Genomic DNA, 19,464 nt, shown 5'->3' with positions numbered 1-19,464 from the left:
GCCTATCAATGCATAGAAAAACAGTGTACAGAAATGCCAAGGTAATGCTCATTAGTAAATATGTAGCTATCAATGCATGAGAAAAACAGTGTACGAAATACCAGAGTAATGCTACTGAGTAAAATATGTAGCTATCAATGCATAGAAAAACAGTGTACGAAATGGCAAGAGTAATGCTACTGAGTAAGTTATGTAGCTATCAATGCATGAGAAAAACAGTGTGCGAAATGCCAAAGGTAATGCTACTGAGTAAAATATGTAGCTATCAATGCATGAGAAAAACAGTGTGCGAAATGCCAAGGTAATGTTACTGAGTAAATATGTAGCTATCAATGCATAGGAAAAACAGTGTACGAAATGCCAGGTAATCACTACTGAGTAAAATATGTAGCTATCAATGCATGAGAAAAACAGTGTACGAAATGCCAAGGTAATGCTACTGAGTAAAATAGCTATCAATGCATGAGAAAAACAGTGTGCGAAATGCCAAGGTAATGCTACTGAGTAAAATATGTAGCTATCAATGCATGAGAAAACAGTGTGCGAAATGCCAAGGTAATGTTACTAGTAAAATATGCTAGCTATCAATGCATAGGAAAAACGGTGTACGAAATGCAAGGTAATGCTACTGAGTAAAATATGTAGCTATCAATGCATAAAGAAAAACAGTGTACGAAATGCCAAGGTAATTTTACTGAGTAAGTTATGTAGCTATCAATGCATGAGAAAAACAGTGTACGAAATGCCAAGGTAATGCTCATTAGTAAAATATGTAGCTATCAATGCATGAGAAAAACAGTGTACGAAATGCCAAGGTAATTACTGAGTAAAATATGTAGCTATCAATGCATGAGAAAAACAGTGTACGAAATGCCAAGGTAATGTTACTGACTAAAATATGTAGCTATCAATGCATGAGAAAAACAGTGTGCAAAATGCCAAGGTAATGTTACTGAGTAAAATATGTAGCTATCAATGCATGAGAAAAACAGTGTACGAAATGCCAAGGTAATGCTACTGAGTAAGTTATGTAGCTATCAATGCATGAGAAAAACAGTGTACGAATTGCCAAAGGTAATGTTACTGAGTAAAATATGTATCAATGCATGAGAAAAACAGTGTGCGAAATGCCAAGGTAATGTTACTGAGTAAAATATGTAGCTATCAATGCATGAGAAAAACAGTGTACGAAATGCCAAGGTAATGCTACTAAGTAAGTTATGTAGCTATCAATGCATGAGAAAAACAGTGTACGAAATGGCAAGGTAATGCTACTGAGTAAGTTATGTAGCTATCAATGCATAGAAAACAGTGTACGAGAATGCCAAGGTAATGCCTACTAAGTAAGTTATAGAAGCTATCAATGCATGAGAAAAACAGTGTACAGAAATGCCAAGGTAATGTTACTGAGTAAGTTATGTAGCTATCAATGCATGAGAAAAACAGTGTACGAAATGCCAAGGTAATGCTACTGAGTAAAATATGTAACTATCAATGCATGAGAAAAACAGTGTACGAAATGCCAGGTAATGCTACTAAATCCAAGTTATGTAGCTATCAATGCATGAGAAAAGCAGTGTACGAAATGCCAGGTAATGCTACTAAGTAAGTTATGTAGCTATCAGTGCATAGGAAAAAACAGTGTGTACGAAATGGCAAGGTAATGCTACTGAGTAAAATATGTAACTATCAATGCATGAGAAAAACAGTGTACGAAATGCCAAGGTAATGTTACTGAGTAAGTTGTATGTAGCTATCAACGCATAGAAAAAACAGTGTACGAAATGCCAAGGTAATGCTACTGAGTAAAATATGTAGCTATCAATGCATGAGAAAAACAGTGTACGAAATGCCAAGGTAATGTTACTGAGTAAGTTATGTAGCTATCAACGCATGAGAAAAACAGTGTACGAAATGCCAAGGTAATGTTACTGAGTAAAATACGTAGCTATCAATGCATGAGAAAAACAGTGTACGAAATGCCAAGGTAATGTTACTGAGTAAGTTATGTAGCTAACATCTAGTGATGGAGTTAGTGTAAGTTAAATTAAATTATAGTTGGTCAATTTTGAATTGGACAAACCTTCTGAACAAAAAAAATGGTTATGAGTTTTTAAAGATTATGAATAAAAACAATAAAAGGCGTGCGGCGATTGGTCTATAGCTGTGTTTACACTTTTCATTAGCCTGTGCAAACCGATTTGAGCTCAACCATCAAATCAATCAAGCAAAGAGAATTTCCAAATAGACCATGAATACATGTTAGACGAAATAATAAACATTTCTTTTAAATTTGTTAATCTTGCATTATCGCTATTTCATAAAAGACACGAAAGAAACTTTTCGTGTTTCCACTGGCTTATGCTAACCTCGGAGACGTTGTGAGAACTCTCGTGTAGGGGCAACCTTGTGCTGATCTGCTCTGGTGTTTTCCTAAAGGTCGCCTCGGTTTGAATGAGCCTGTGGAAACCTAGTAAACACATTTTATTTCTTAAATAAAATTTTACAAACTAAACTGCCTCTAACGTATTTGGAAATGGAAATACATTGTAATTTATTTCGAAAACTGGCAACACCAATATTTTTATGAGTTGCTCGTTGCATCATATGTACCATCGGTAAAAGGAAGCGAAAAACCCTTTTAGACAAAATAATTATTGCACTGCAAGTAGCAAAATTTCAAAACACGTGTATCTATGTCTGAATAGACAATGGTTAAGTGTAATCTATTTGTTTTACGCAAAATCGAAGGAATTCAGGCAAACAGTTGTATTTTGTTTCCTTCGACGTTGGCAAACCGTTTTTTTCCTTTTCTTTTGTTCAAATACGTCAACCGCCTCAAGTAGGTTTATTTTAAAGAACTTCATTTGTCCAGGGATAAATTCTCGTATAATTATTCGTATAATAAGATACCATTAGATATTTCTCGACTGTGATTGGATGATGGCAGTGCAGTTTATCTGCAATTGCACCGTTAAAATTTGTAATTGCAATGCTGAAAATCTCTAATTGCACTGTGAGAGCTGTGAAAGCCAAACATACTTCTTTTTGATTAAAAAGACATGGTGGAAATTGTAAGTAAACAAGGCTTTCCACAATTGCAATCGTTTGAAATTCAAGAATTGCAAAAGAATGCAAAGAATAAAAACAAAACAGCAAGTACTGTTTTTTTGGTGAACATTCCGTGCCTCTTTCGTAGACAAAATAAAATTAATGCTTAAACTCTTGACGTTATCCTATAATATGCTGAAACACAATATGTTTTTGGATTATACCTTCGCATTCTCTTAAACACATATTTAGTTTGTAATTTTCTTTCTTCAGTTTGGTTTTCTTTCTTTAGACTGTTTGACAACTTCATTATTCAGCTCGGCGATTCTTGCATTTCCTTCGTCGATTTGCAGACGGTATTTATCTTCAAGCTCTTCCTCCCTATCTCGTTGCAGTTGAAGACATTTCGCCACCGAGTCGTCAACAGCAGTGGCATATTTTTTTAACTGCATTTTAAGTTCTTTGGTCTCGTCTTCAAGAACTGCGCATTTCATTTTAAAATCTTGTATCACGTCTACATGATGAACACAAAATTAATCGAATTAATTTTTTTCAACTCAAGAACGTTCAGTAATTTACGTTTCTAGTTACGTAATTTGAATGCTCTGATGACGTAATTCTAACGCTTGAAGGACTGTATTTTGACTAATGAGATAAATAACCGCTGATGGAGCTTCAAACATATGAAAGTTGGGAAAAATAAAACACAGACTTACCTTCGAATTCCTTTAAACCAGTGTTCAGTTTTTGATTTTCGTTGTTCAGTTTTAGATTTTCGCAGTTCAATTTTCATTTTCTCGGCGTTTCTGTTCAAGTAGAGCAGTCTCTTTTGTCAATTTCTCTTCACTGGCACGCAAATGTGCATTTTCACATATCACTTTTTCATAGTCGATGACATCAGATAACGAAAGACGTTTTTCATCACTGACTAAAGTTCAAAGAAACATAAAAGGACGTTTGATCTTTGACGCTTGAAGAAAGTCAATGCAGTTGACTTATTAGATGAAAAACTATGCAAAATAAAAAATTCACATGGACTTCGCTGTGCGCATGCCTTATTATGTTGTTACCCCAAGGAAAATGATAATTACGTTGCACATTAGATACTTTTACATAGCTTTCTCTACCATGCTTTTCCTTCAGGTTTCTAATGCCAATGACATCCACCATATCATCATGATGTTCTGTGTCCAAAGAACTGTTTTTCATCCGTTCATCAGCTACCTAAAATATTCGGTTACGCATAACTATTGACTTTAATTAAACAAGTAACAGCGTTGCAAGTAATTTTTAACTATAGCAATTAACATGACTAGAAACTGGACTAGAAAGAACAAAAAGTCGGGAAATTGGGGGGTAAAATACCCGGATCGCCACCCAAAAAATATCAGCGCGCAAGCCCATGACTTATCGTGAATTTTAAAAGCAGTTACTCGAGTCACTAGAAGCACCTCGTTCTCATAGAAGCGATAACGGAAACTACTATCTCCAAGAAATCCATCCCCAGTCCAAGGTCCGTAGTTTCCGTTATCGCTTCTATATAATGTGTAACCTTCCAACTGTTGCTTGTGTTTTTCTTCAAACTATCTGTGAGCTTTTGAAAAATTTCCTGAAAATATATATTTTATATGTTGTATAGAATATAAACTGCTTTGTATATCATTTATATTCATTCAACAACGAAGGTAACTAAAACGCGATTGTGATTGCCTATGAGAATACACATAATTCTCAATGTCTTGCCGTCAGCAAAAGATGTATGTAGGTGACGTAATTTTTTATGTGACAACTGTAAACACAAAGAGTAAAATGGCGGAATCTTCCTAGACATTTGAGAATCTTCCTAGACATTTGCCAAGGTTTACCAACGGATTTGGCTGAAACTTTTAAGGTTAAGGACGCAAAAACCCGAAAACAGCAACACGATCGGGAGTGTTTTTAACGATTTTTACGGGCGAGAACACAAAAGCAAACCATTAAAACCTCGTGAATAAATAGACAACCTCGTCTCACTCATTACTTCTTTGCGCATGTAGATCGTCCAGAGTCCTGAGAAGGACCATTGGTGTTGATGTTGACTGACGTTTTGAAAACCTTAGCGGTAGTCATCTTCAGAATCAAGTCACTTACACGATACAAATACAGAAATGCTTTATATGGATACCATTTATCAAATTCGTGATATCGTGTTACATCGTGGCGAATTTTCTTACCTGCTTTCGCGTTCTTCTCGACAGTCAGTTCATCCTGGGAGCGTTCGAGTTCGACGTAATTCTGTTTCATTTCATCTTCTGAATCAAATGAATTTGTTGATTTGTAAATGCCACTCTTTAATATGATAAGAATCGTACCCGGAGAGAACAATGTCCTAAATTGCGGATAGGGATGGGGGATAGGGGGATAGCGGTTGTACTCCACAGAAAATACACATTTAAATAAAACAAAGGAAAAAAAGAGTCTACCAACATATGCATTGCACGCGTAATCTGCAATTTTTTGAAGCGCAAAATGTACTGTCAACAGTATATTTGCGATTTGATTCTTCGTCATTCCTGTAGTCATGTCGCAATTAGTATAGGTAGTAGTAGTTTCGAGTTCGAAGGACGAGCGCTATTTTCAGTCTTTAAAAACTCAAAAGTGCATGTTTAGCCGTAATTGCACGGGTAACAAAACTACTACTTATAAATAATAACATACTTTAAGATATATTGGCTTTCAGCGGTTTTTAGCCAATCAGGTTACGGTATTTACAGGGCAATTATACTTTTCCACAGTGCAATGACAGATAAACTGCATTACAATCAAGCAATAACAGTCGAAAAATATCTCAAAGTATGTCAATCATTATATTTTTTGTAAAAGAGGAAAGGCGAAATTAAATTTCGACTTAAATTCAACGACATTCAAGTTTTGTACAAACTATGACATACAATCACGGCGGGTCATACCTTTTTGTTTAAAACAGGTTATTTGATCATTGGAATCAGCTAGGATTAATTCATATTTTTTCATCAAGTCAGCATTTTCCGTTTCCAGTCGAGCAATAGCTTCGTCCTTTGCGAGTATTTCTATCTCCTTCTCGTCCAAAACGAACTGCTTTTGCTCCAATACATCTTGATCAGAGATCAACGCATGTCTTAACTCCTCCACAAGCTTGTCCTGAATAAACAAATATAAGCATGTCAGATGTATGTATCCACTCGTGTTTACCGAGGTAAAAGCCGAGATCTAGACAATGTTCTTCCATCGTCTCCTTTTAGATGTTAATATACTCAATGGCCGTTCTTATGCTAAAAACTGTTAATAGACGTCAGGACAGATGATACGTCCAGTTATGTCAACTGTCAAGAATGAAGAAGGTTCGACTCGTCTTGTGACCGTTTTTATCGTTCCGACAAGTTTAAGCCGCGCAACAAAGAAATCCGTCTTAAGTCGTCCGTCGTAAAACGCATGATATTAACTGTCTTAAGCATAAAAACGGCCATTGATGTCTCTCGTGTTGTATGCACTGTTGACCGGATGTTAGTAGCATTTCTGCAACGTAAAGATGAGATCTCAATGTATTGTTCCTGTTGGAAAACTCCTCTCCGCTTTCCAGTTGCTGGTTCAATAACACTCTGGAGATTGTATCTTTCGACAATTTTATTGAACACACTCACAACTCTCACTCAAAAACTCTCTAATTAATTACATGTATTTATACTGATTGCTTCGGGCAAACTTCACAGCACTCCATTCATTAGGAACTAAGCTTGTGGGTCTTAATTATGAGTACATACTACACCTACCAGGACATACACCTAAAATAGCTGCACGTAAATCTGTTCTTTTCAATGGTTTTAATTTACATATTTTTTTTCGATGTCATGCAATCTGAATAACCCCAACTCTATCTGTATTCAAAAAGAATTCCTTAACAGTTCCTCTTTCAAAAAGGTAGCCCCCAGTCTCCCAGATGTTGTTTGGTAAAAGAAGATCCTGATTCCCGGAACCTGCGTTTTGTTGCACAGCACCCTTCGACATCTTGGTCTTCTTCGCAATTATATGCGCTGAGTCCAACTTTCATTACTCAGAGCAATTATTAAGCTCTTAATAACCCGAGCGCGAGGTCTTTACGGAGAAATATTGGACCGAAGTTTTTCCGTACAGACCGAGCACGTAGGGCGAGGTTCGTACAAAAAGACAGAGGTCCCATATTTCTCAGTTAAGACCGAAAAAGCGAGGTGATGGTGATTAAAAGGTTTATTATATGTCATTATTTGACCTGAAATGAAGCTTGCTTTCTTTCTCGTCCTTGCTGTTTCTTACCGGTTGGCTTTCCCTTTTCTAATTTTTGTCCATTAAAAATGAATCGTTTCAAATTATATCGTCTGGATAGTTAAACTGTTTTCAAGTGTTTTTCCTTCGAATCACATTCGAAAATGATTCTTTGTTTCGTTTATTTTGCGTTTTGCAGTTTGCATTACGAAGTTTGTTTACATTTGACTGTAAAATTACGCGTTTTGGACAGTGCTCGATTACGGGAAAATAATGGACCGGCAAAAATGTTTCTGAGCCAATCAAAGCATGCATTTTGCCTGAAGTGACGCTTGCCATGCAATAATTGACCTTTTATTTCTTCATTTTTCTCTTTTTATCATCTGTTTCGCCGGAACATGTGCACGAAGTGATCTGGTTTGCTGCGGGATACTTTAACATCGTACGGCAAATGACTAGACGGAATGTGAGCGTCATTACCAATATGCAATGTGAATATTCAAATCTCTTAAAATCATGCATTTTCGCAACTCATAAAACATTATTTATTGTAAACTCAAACGAAATATTGATTGGACTAAGACTTTTTATCCACGTTAGAATGATATGAAATTTGAAGAATACAGAAACACAAGCATGTAGCGGGTGTATGTTGGACGTTGACTTACAAACATTATGAAACGCTTCTGTACAGATATTGACATTCGACTAATTTTTACATCATTCAAAATCGAAAACCTTTTCTTATTCAAAGACCCAATCCCTGATTCAATTAAATCTATGGTGGTATATGAATTCAATTGCGCGGGATGTAATTCCCGAAACATTGGTGAAACTTCGCGCCATTTATCCACCAGAATCAGTGAACATATCACAAGAGACAAAACCTATCATATCTACCGACACCTTCTTAAATCTCACTCATGTAAAACCAACTATTCACTTTCTTGCTTCAAAATCATCGACACTGCCGACACCTCATTCACCCTTAAAATCAAAGAAGCACTACACATTAAAAAAACTAACCCTGACCTCAATGTTCAACTTTTTAAATTCAATACAATATTTTTTTCATAATACACGCGGACGCTCCCCATTAATTCATCTTATTTCCTTTTTATTGTTGTAATTTATTTATCATATTACTTTTATACAAACCTTGCATCACTTATTATTTCACTCATGCTGAAGATGGCATCATGAGATGTCGAAACATGTCTATTTTCAAAAAACTTGTCGTCGTTTATATTAAATGTAAATTAGCAATAGTGCTTTTACGAAATTATACTAAGGTCTTACTATGTTTGCAGAATTAATTTAGACAGTGCTCCACACACTGTAAACGATAGCGTCAATTAAATGTTCGTGTGAATACTTTGTGGTGATTTTGATTATTTCAAGCTCAAAATTCGGGATTGTTAGCGATACTACCAGCACAGAGGACGGGCAAAGTCGTACTACTTGTAATACGACTGTTGAATTTAAATAGTTGAATTTTAATTAGGTAAATACGTTGTCAATTCGTCTTACTGAAGCAATAGAAATTGTTGCAACAATGGTACTACCATCGTATTTTTATAAGTAAAACAAATTAGGCACAAGAAAAAGACTCGTGGCAAAGGAAAAATGTGGAAAACAAAGGTTAACATGCAGTAACATGGGTCACAAACCTTTGCAACATCGTCAGTTCCAATCTGTTCTTCGAAATCGACGAGTATCGCTTTGAATATTTCACTATCCCGTCGCTCGGTGCCAGCCTTATCACGCGCGCGGCACATTGGACATGAAACCTGTGTAAGTGACGGTGAATTGAAATGAAATAAGTAAATGACACGAAACAGATAGAAATGTGAAAATTATTACAATGATCTCAAAAACGTTTTGACGCCTCACAATTTTTGTGGTTCAGACCACGCATCTCAGAGATGGATTCTGGATGATTTCGTAGAAAAGGTACTCTGGTTTGACAATTCTATTTTTTTACAAGTGAATTCGATGGTTCCCTTCATTTACGAGGAAATCAGACAGGCTAACAAGATAAACTGAACTAGTAAATGGTGGAAAAAGGCTCATTTAATGTAAACGACGAGGTTTTGAAAATAGACATGTTTCGACACGTCATGATGCCATCTTTAGTATGAGTTTAGAATTACATAAATAACACAAAGTTTATATAAATGTAAAACGATACAGTAACATAAACATATAAATATGGATAACTTATAACAATAATAAGGAAATGAGATAAATTAATGGGGAGCGTGTTACAAACTAAATATTGTGTTGAGTCTAAAAACTTGAACATTGAGGTCAGGGTTAGTTTTGTTAATGTGGAGTGCTTCTTTGATTTTAAGGGAGAAAGAGGTGTCTGCGGTGTCGATGATATTGAAGCAGGAGGGTGAATAGTTGCTTTTACATGAATGAGATTTGAGAAGGTGCCGTTTATTCACAAGAATCAAGGAACATACCACAACAGGCAAAAACTCTTATATCTACCGTTACCTTCCTAAATCTCCTTCATAAAACCAACTTTTAACCCTCTTGCTTCATAATTATCGACACCGCAGACACCTCATTCTCCCTTAAAATCAAAGAAGCACTCCACATTAACAAAACTAACCATGACCTCAATGTTCAAGTTTTTAGACTCAACACAATATTTAGTTTGCAACACGCTCCCCATTAATTCATCTCATTTCCTTATTATTGTTATAAGTTATCCATATTTATGTCACTGTATCATATTACTTTTATATAAACTTTGTATTATTTATGTAATTATTCACTCACACTGAACATGGCATCATGCGATGTCGAAACATGTCTGTTTTCAAAAAACTCGTCGTTTACATTACAATCAAACCGAATGTCGTGTTCCCCTGAACATTTGTATCTTTTTTCAAGACCCAAATCCGATTATTCAGCTCATCAACTTCAATTTTATGTTCGCTGTTCATGCTTTCGACAACATCTTCATTTTTCGAACGCAACTCCTCCCTTACGCAAACTAATTCGTTTTGTACACGAAGCAACTCAATCTGAAGCTCATCCTTTTCCGCCACGAGTGTATCTTTCTCGTCCGTGGCATCAGACTCACTGGCACTGCCAATTTCCGTCTTCAATTTTGATTCCAAATCAACTATACGTGACTCTTTTACCTTCAAATCGTCGTTCAAACTTTCCATCGCCGACTCCATTTGCGTGATTCGTTCATTCAACTCCACATTTTCATTTATAATATCCTCGTTCTTTAGGGTCTTTTCCGCGACACAGTCTTTAAGTTCGCAAATTTGCGACGTGTTTTCTTCGATCAATTTGTTCAGACGCATTCTTTCTCTCTCGTTACTCTCGTCTTCCTTCTGTTTGTCTTGTAATTTCAACAAAAGAGCGTTCACTTCATCTTGCTGAATACGACTCAACTCTTTTTCTTTCTCGCAAATTTTTTACAATTAAAGATGATTTCTCGTCTATGAGCGCAGCCTTTTCTTTCAAATTTAACAGAAACGTCTCCTTCTCGTCTGAATAAATATCTGCAGTTTTTAAATTTCCTTCTAATCTTTGAAGTGCTTTAGTCTTCTCTTCTAAAGTTAGTTGCGCATATTGTAAAGTTTTTATTGTTTCCTTCAGCACTGCTGTGGTCTGCTCATAGTTTATAGTAGCTTTAAGTAAATCTTCCTCAAGTCTTACCCCACTAGATATACTAGATATAAGATCTTCGATGTCGGATTGCTTTTGAATAAGCTCCGTGGTCATTTCAGATAAATCGCTGCTTAAATTTTCCTTTTCTTTCAATTTCTTCCCGCATTCTGCTTCGAGTTTAAGCGCAGGAGCTTCGCTGTCTTTCAACATGCACTAACACGACGCTAACGTTTCCTTCAACAGACTCATTTCCGATTTACACGTTTCAATTTCGATTAAAAGTTTTTTATTTTCAATTATCATATTTTCCTTTTCCGAAATAACAGCTGCAAGACTGTCCTTTAAGACTTCAATTTCTTCGCCCATTTTTCTTTAGTTTCTTCACAGCGAATGTCACTTTTCTTCAGCAAATCTTCCACGTCTTCCTTACCAACATCTTTATCCAAACTACCAATTTCCTTTATTTGCAACTAGATTTGACGGAGGGGGAGAGGAAATGAAAGCAAAACGCTAAGACTATTTCATGTGAAAAACCTTGTGGTTTTCGTACAAAATAGCTTGAAGGCTTCTGCATTTATCATTGTATAATACAACAATTCTTGAATTCTGCTTTTGCATGTTATCAAGAACTTTGCTTCAACATATAACATTAACCTCGGGTCTGAGCAATTCTTGATATCATGCACAACGTCGTCCAATAATTATCAATAAACATACCAATTTAATCTTTTCATCTTGTTGTTCGACTTCATTAAGCAGTTTCCTTTTCTCCTCCTTGCATTTTTTCACCTCATCTTGCAAACTTGAGATTTCTTTTTCATCATTCTATAACGCAAATAAAAAAAATACAGTTTTGAAACTTCACAAGAGTTTGAACATTCCGCGAATGTCAGTGACGGGGGAAAAAAAGAGTCAAAATTATTTCGGGTAATCTGAAATTAAAGGAGGAAAAGCCGGTTTTGCATCGTTTCGATAGCTTTTTTAAAACTCTCGCAAAAAGAAATAAAAGCTGGCTTAGCACGAATATCGTCAAATCATTCAACAACAAAATATTTGTAGACTTTACACTTCAGGCAAAAAAAAGTTTATTTTGATCCAGCAATTTAAGAAACAAGAAGCACACACGAAAATAAAATAATCCATACCTCGGCAGATGATCGTTTCGTTTCAATTACAGAGCAAGAAATGGCTCTATAAAAACAAAGCGTACGTCCAAAGCATTCACGGACCTGCATACCATTTACCTAATCGTAAGATATATTAAAAATATCTCACCTAAAACTTGCCGTATTTTGTAAAGCGACATTAACTAAATTTCCATAAGACTATACTACACGCTAAAAAATGTAGTAAACTGAGTGAGATGATATGTGCAGGTATTTACAGGTCAGTGATGTTAATAAACCTCGTTTCATGTTGCAAGCACACCGGTTTCCAACGGCAACAAAGCTGTCATATTTTTATCGAAGTGTCCCCATTCCTTTTCGTCCTAACGAGTTGAATTTCATCTTCGGAAGAAATGAATTACCGATAATGACACGGGGCAAAGGTTAGGTTGGTTGGTAAACGATGGCATTAGCGAGCTATGACAACAAACTACGACACCTTGTCGTAGTGGTACTCTTGCAACAGCTTACCATTTTCTCCCTCACGAAGAGTGGAGTCTGAACAAATTTTTTTATCGCTGACGATTTCAAATTAAACATTGCAATGCCAGAAGCGTAATGGATCTAGTTATCTATATGGGAGATTGGGATGCATCTATGATGGAAATTGGTTTAAAAGATCCACCTACGACACAACCCTCTCACCAAAATTCTGACTGTTAAGAGCTAAAAGCCTACAAAAAACATATCAATGCGTTGAATGGGCACAACTTTTAGATACCCCGATGAATAGGTATATGTTGCAGATGATCTCACTGCAGATATTAACGAACCCAGGAACATTAATGAAGCATGGTCATGTGATCAGAAAAAGGAATGGATTGAAGCCACTGATGCTGAGTATATTTCACTGATGGAGAATAAAACGTGGGAGCTGGTATCTTTACCCAGTGGAAAGAATGTAGCTGGAAGTAAATGGGTTTTCAAGGTCAAGCGGAATGCTGATGGATCGATTGAGAAATTCAAAGCGCGTCTGGTAGCCCAAGGATACTCGCAAGCTGCGGGAGTTGATTTCTACGAGGTATTGTCGCCTGTGATACGCAACATTTCAATGAGGTCTTTACTTGCTCTGGCTAACTCTCTGGATTGGGAAGTTCATCAAATGGACATAAAGTCAGCGTTTCTACAAGGAGATCTTAATGAAGAGATTTACATGCGTCAGCCAGATGGGTATGTTGATAAAGGTAATCCTAATCATGTATGCAAACTGAAAAAGAGCTTGTATGGCTTAAAACAAGCAGCTCGATGCTGGAATTCCTTAATAGATCATTACTTGAAGACAAGTGGGTACAAACAAGCCGATTCAGACAAATGTTTGTATATGAAATCAATTAACTTTAGTCTTGTTTAATAATGATATCCTCAAGGGGGAGTGTTAGGAATGACGATACATGACATATGTATTAAACAAAGTATTATACATCTGGTCATAGTGCTAGTCACATGATCTAGTAAGCACTACTTATTGTATGCTAATTTATCTAATTTATTGTATGCTATATGCCAGTTGATTAATCTATGATAAACCTTTCACCTTTTAACTCTGCTATACCGGTCACAAGCCCGGGACTTGTAGCGTATAAGACTCTCTGCTTTTGAGTAGACTTGTCTGGTTTACAAGGAAGAGGAGTGGAAGGTTAATTTCTCAAATGTTGTTAGATAAGGTCGTTATTGTTTGTAGTTGTTGGTTATAGCGCTGTGCTATCATTCTCTTTGTTTACTTTAACTTGTGTTCTGCTCGACACCGCATGGCTTAGATCAACGTTCTTTATGTAACTTAAACTATTAAATATATGTCGTTTTGCTTCTGCTTTAACAATAAATTAACAGGCTCATTCTCAAAGGATGAGATTTCTAGGGAGACTCCATGGCATGCCTATACTTTAAAAATTTGATCTCCTGAAATTCAATAGAAGGATTCCTCCGTACATATGATATCCTACAAACACATGATATCCTACAAACACATGATATCGTACAAACACATGATATCCTACAAACACATGATATCCTACAAACACATAATATCGTACAAACGCATGATATCCTACAAACACATAATATCCTACAAACGTATGATATCCTACAAACACATGATATCCTACAAACACATAATATCCTACAAACACATAATATCCTACAAACACATAATATCCTACAAACACATAATATCCTACAAACACATGATATACTACAAACACATGATATACTACAAACACATAATATCCTTCAAACACATAATATCCTACAAACACATAATATCCTACAAACACATAATATCCTACAAACACATAATATCCTACAAACACATGATATCCTACAAACACATGATATACTACAAACACATGATATCCTACAAACGTATGATATCCTTTGCATTGCTTTTGTGGTTTATATGGGTTTACGAGTGGTGAATGCATGTTTCTTTGTCGTTTTTATGGACCTAATACGTAGTTTTGTGGATGTATTATGATTTCATTGCAGATTGTGGTTATGTACGTTTACTTTGAGTGTGTCAATTGGTGCTGCATTTCTGTTACCTGTATCAATCGTGAGCAACGAGTTCATGTTGATGTATCAAAGCAGTTATTATGTAAAATGGTTGAATAGTTCTCTAATTCATGGTGAGTTAAAATGATTTATTTAAAATACATCGATAAATACATTATAAGCTGTGCTAGAAATATCTAGAATTATGTGAAACTTATTTTATGGGAATGCTGCAAGTTTTGCTTCAATCTTTAGCCGTTAAATGAGGTGAAGTATAAAAAAATTGCCATGCTACTTTTGAATCTTATTCTCAAATTAAATTCTACATTTGGAGAAGTCAAGTTTTGCAATCGTGTTCTCATATATTACATAATTTTGTCAGGTTTATTTATGACAAAAGTGTGACATTGTATGTGCACTAGAGGTTATTTTTTTCTATTTAATTAGAGATTACCAGTTTTGACACGAAGCGAATAAATCTAAGCGCAGTGAAATCTTTCATTGTTAGATAACAATCTTCGATTTTGCTAAACTTTTTGGACAATTTTCTCAAACTTCATAACAAAATCAGTTTTGCCAAATACAACGTTTTCATTTTTATTATGATTGTTTGATAACAAGTATAATTATGAAATTTACATGCGATGATAAAAATATTATGGTGTACTCTACCAAAGATTTTGCAAATGCCTTCATTAAGAGCTGCAATTGTTATGTTAAGCCCGCCGCACACTGGTGAACTTGCCGCGCGTACTTGTTATTCGTGACAAGTGCGTTCGACAAAAGTTCCTAGTGTGCGCGGAAGTTTTGAACAACATTTGTCATTCGTGACAGATGAGTCTAATATCAAACGCGTTTGATATTAGACTCATCTGTCACGAATGACAAATGTTGTTCAAACTCCCGCACACTAGAAATTCTGTCGATCGTACTTGTCACGAATAACAATACGCGCAATTCAGTGAAATAAGTTCTTTGTGCCGCATAATCATCAATAAAAGTAGCGGGTTGGCAAATGTCTTTACCATATATGGTCGTTGTGGACACATGACATTTGCATGAAATTCGATATTCAAAATATTTGTATTGCAGATTTTAGTGGTTGAATATATCAGTTTCAGGGGCGTAACTGTTGGAGGGGTGTGGGGGGTGTGACACCCCCCAATTGCTGTAAACAGTGTTTTTGCAGGGCATATTGCCGTCAAGTGGCAGGGCAGTGTTCACGAAGTAGAAAAATTGCCATACCATCGAAAACAACTAAATGATTACTAAGTGGAAATAACAAACTTTCATTTTTGACAATTTTGGCTTATTTCTACAGGCTGAAACAGCGTGGTTACTAAGCTTGTAGCGTAGTCGCGTCAGCTAGTCGCTTTGAAAGTTCAACATGTTGAAATTTCAAATACGTAAAGAAGATTAGTAACATGGCCATACGTTTACAAAGCAATTTTGAGGATATTCTCCAAGCAATTTGCACTGAGAAATCTCAAATTGGTGTTTTGGAAGAAAAAAATGATCTTGGGCTGCTGCTTGATCCCGCCGACCGTCCAAAACTGTTAACTAATCTTCAGAAGAAAAAAATAACACAACACAAACAACACAAACAACGTATGTTTTCATCAATTTGGTACAAAGAATATCCCCATTTAGAGTACAGTATAAAGGCGGACTATGTATCCTGTTTTGTTTGTGCTCTTTTTCCGAGTGGACCAGGAAGAAAGAAAGCGTCAGATGCCTGGGTTACTGGAGTTCGATCATGGGATAAGATGAGAAGCGTGGGTAAAGATAAAAAAGGAAAGATGCAACAGCATTTCTCTTCCGAATCCCACAAAATTGCTTTGAGTGATTTGGCACACTTTGCCTGCAATATGAAAAACGTCGATGTAATGTTGGAAAAGAAGTTAAGAGAAGTAAGAATACAAGAAGAAGAAAACAATTTGCGAAACCAAGAAGCCATAAAGATCCTTTTAGACATCGCAAGAACATTGGCACGACAACAGCTAGCTTTCAGAGGGCATAATGAAAAGCACGAGGGAAACTTTATCCAAATATCAAATCTTGTTGCCAGGCATAACCCTAGACTTCAGTCATGGCTGTCAGACAAGAACATGATGTTAGTTTAACGAAATATTCGCAAAAAGTTTATTAAATAAGAAAACAACAAGAACTTATATATAACATACAACTGAGCCAGCGATTGTATAGAGCTGCGCCCGCAATGTCATATTAAAGTAATACTTGAAGTAACAAAATATCATAATGCTAAGTGTACATTAATAAATTCAACACTCCCACTCACTCAGCATCATACTACATCAAGGTAAGTCCTAGCTTAGAGCGAAGTTTCTCAAATTTTCCTTGTGGCAATGATTTTGTAAAGATGTCAGCGATCATTTCATCTGTTGGACAGTAGTTTACTTGAATAGTTTCATCTTCAACTTTCTCACGAACAAAATGAAATTTAATATCGATATGTTTTGTTCTTTTATGCAAAACAGGGTTTTTTGACATGGCAATGGCTCCTTGGTTGTCTTCGTTTATTGTCGTCGGATTAGGATCATTCATTTTCAGGTCTTTTCGAAGTTGCCGCAACCAAACACACTCTTGCGTTGCCAAGCAAAGAGCGATATACTCAGCTTCGGAGGTTGATAAAGCCACGGTCGGTTGTTTTCTGCTTGTCCAACTAATCGCACCAGTGGACATTAAAAATGCATTGCCAGACGTAGATCGTCGGTCTTCTGAATCTGCAGCCCAATCAGCATCCGAGTATCCTTCCATTTCTTCACCATTTGATTGATACAGCAAGTGCAATTTTATTGAACCTTTTAAATACCGAAATACTCGCTTAACGGCAGTTAAATTCCCTTCAGTTGGAGATGAGTTGAACTTTGACTGGGTATTTACGGCGTGAGCTATGTCAGGTCGAGTTGCTATAGCTGCATAGATTGCTGTCCATTGGAGTGGATACGGGTTTACAGTCTTGTAGTTTTTATTTGTACAGGATCTTGTTGATATACTGTTCTTGGCTTAGCATTAGCGAGCCATTCTCTTGTTTGATGTTCACTCCCAAGCAGTAATGGAGCTTTCCCATATCTTTCATCTTGAATCTTGCAGACAGACTTGCTTTCAGATTTATCATCTCATGTTCACTCTCCGTCAATAATATGAGATCATCCACATGCACAGCAACGATTGTAAGATGACGATTGATTTTGCGAACAAGCACACACGGATCAGCAGCGCTTTGTTCAAATCCCTGAGAAACCATGAATTCTTTTAGAGACAAATTCCAACATCTTGGGCTCTGTTTCAATCCATACAGAGACTTTTTAAGGTGATAAACAAGGTTTTCTTTTCCACGGACAACAAAGCCTTCTGGTTGTTCCATATATATATCCTCATCTAGTGTCCCATTTAAAAACGCAGTGACAACATCCATTTGATGAATAAACATGTTTTTTGAAACAGCAAATGCCAAGAGAGCTCGAATTGACGTGAATCTGACAACAGGTGAAAATGTTTCTTCGAAGTCAATTCCATACCTCTGTTGGAAGCCTTTTGCAACCAAACGCCCTTTGAATCTATCAATTTTGCCGTTCTCGTCATGTTTCACTTTGAACACCCACTTACACAAAATAGTTTTTCTACCTGGTGGTAGAGGTACCAGTTCCCAGGTATCGTTTTCCATTAGTGATTCATACTCTGAGTCAGTGATTCCTTCCACTTTTGAGCATGTTCGCTTTCAAGAGCTATTTTCAAGGATGTAGGCTCTTCAACCTGTGTTACATAGAGTGCTGTATGGGTTGTTGTCGACACATTGGCGTATTCATCATGATAATAAATTGGCGGTTTCTTCTCTCTTGCTGAACGTCTCAGCATAGTAGACTTCTCTGTTTCCTCTTTCTTCAGGTACAACTCGTTCTCTTGGTCCAACTCTAACTGCACTTCATTGGAATGCCCAAAGTCTGTTTCCCTAAAAATTATGTCGCGACGAATGAAGACTTTCCGTTTGTTTTCGTCATACAATCTGTATCCTTTTTGTTTCAAACTGTAGCCAACAAATCGCATTTTTTCAGCTTTTGGCTCCAGTTTCGGACGTAGTGAATGTGTAACATGAGCATATGCAATGCAACCAAAGATGCGAAGGTTAGAGACATCTGGTTTCTCACCATACCATCGCTCATATGGTGTAACTCCTGTTGCAGCTGTGACAATTCGATTTCTGATGTATGCTGCAGCTGAAATTGCTTCCTCCCAGAAACTCTTCGCAATTCCTGCATGTAAGATCATCGAAAGAGCAGCTTCCTGGAGCGTCCTGTTCATTCGCTCAGCAACACCATTTTGTTGCGGTGAATAAGGAACGGTTGTTTCGTGTCTGATTCCCTTTTTCTTGAGATAATCTTCAAATTCGTTGGACAAGTATTCACCTCCATTATCAGTTCGTAATGTTTTAATATGGCAGTCTGCTTGATTCGTTACTGCCAATTCCCATTCTTTAAATTTTGTCAGTACTTCTGATTTATATTTGATAGGGTAAACACTTACACATCTTGAGTAGTCGTCGATAAATGTCACAAAGTATTTTGCACCACCAAAACTTTCTGTATTCATGGGTCCTGCGACATCGCTGTGTACAAGCTCTAGCCTTTTTGTTGACTTAACTTCTCCCACTGCTTTGAAGGTTGTTCGATGTAACTTTCACTTTACACAGGCTTCACAAAAGTCTGGCTTGTTTGTCCCAGAAATGTCAATACCTGTCACAATAGCTTTTGAAACCATTGTCTTCATCTTGATATTTCCGCCACCGATGCTTGCTTTCTTCCTTCCTCAACTTTGCAGTCTAGACAATACACATTACCTC

At 36.5% G+C, this 19,464-nt stretch overlaps 1 protein-coding gene and 2 long non-coding RNA genes across 3 annotated transcripts; all 3 read right to left on the bottom strand.

The window, feature by feature from the left end:
• Positions 1–3,352: 3,352 nt before the first annotated feature.
• On the bottom strand, positions 3,353–4,277 carry LOC124453879. The gene is made up of 3 exons (XR_006951249.1): positions 4,179–4,277; positions 3,768–3,979; positions 3,353–3,565 (listed from the first exon to the last, which is right to left on the bottom strand). It is a non-coding gene; the product is annotated as an uncharacterized LOC124453879 (long non-coding RNA).
• Positions 4,278–4,634: 357 nt separating this feature from the next.
• On the bottom strand, positions 4,635–9,105 carry LOC124453932. Its single transcript, XM_047004758.1, has 4 exons — positions 8,979–9,105; positions 6,000–6,210; positions 5,265–5,342; positions 4,635–4,660 (listed from the first exon to the last, which is right to left on the bottom strand). Exons 1-4 carry the CDS (start codon positions 9,084–9,086, stop codon positions 4,635–4,637), a joined length of 423 nt encoding a protein of 140 aa, XP_046860714.1. The 5' UTR covers positions 9,087–9,105.
• Positions 9,106–11,734: 2,629 nt separating this feature from the next.
• On the bottom strand, positions 11,735–12,140 carry LOC124453942. The gene is made up of 2 exons (XR_006951260.1): positions 12,093–12,140; positions 11,735–11,772 (listed from the first exon to the last, which is right to left on the bottom strand). It is a non-coding gene; the product is annotated as an uncharacterized LOC124453942 (long non-coding RNA).
• Between the last annotated feature and the right edge of the window lie 7,324 nt (positions 12,141–19,464).

Source organism: Xenia sp. Carnegie-2017, unplaced genomic scaffold (genome assembly GCF_021976095.1).
Source record: "Xenia sp. Carnegie-2017 unplaced genomic scaffold, XeniaSp_v1 HiC_scaffold_26, whole genome shotgun sequence".
NCBI lineage: Eukaryota > Metazoa > Cnidaria > Anthozoa > Malacalcyonacea > Xeniidae > Xenia > Xenia sp. Carnegie-2017.
This window is presented reverse-complemented; position numbering and strand designations above follow the sequence as displayed.

What these genes read in the sequence shown, in the direction of transcription:
- LOC124453932 (XM_047004758.1), bottom strand. Translation starts at nt 9,086, where the DNA reads ATGTGCCGCGCGCGTGATAAGGCTGGCACCGAGCGACGGGATAGTGAA. An exon ending in AACCTGTTTTAAACAAAAAG is followed by an intron (nt 5,343 to 5,999) that starts GTATGACCCGCC and finishes CATTTGATTCAG; the next exon opens with AAGATGAAATGAAACAGAAT. An exon ending in CGAGAAGAACGCGAAAGCAG is followed by an intron (nt 4,661 to 5,264) that starts GTAAGAAAATTC and finishes ATATATTTTCAG; the next exon opens with GAAATTTTTCAAAAGCTCAC.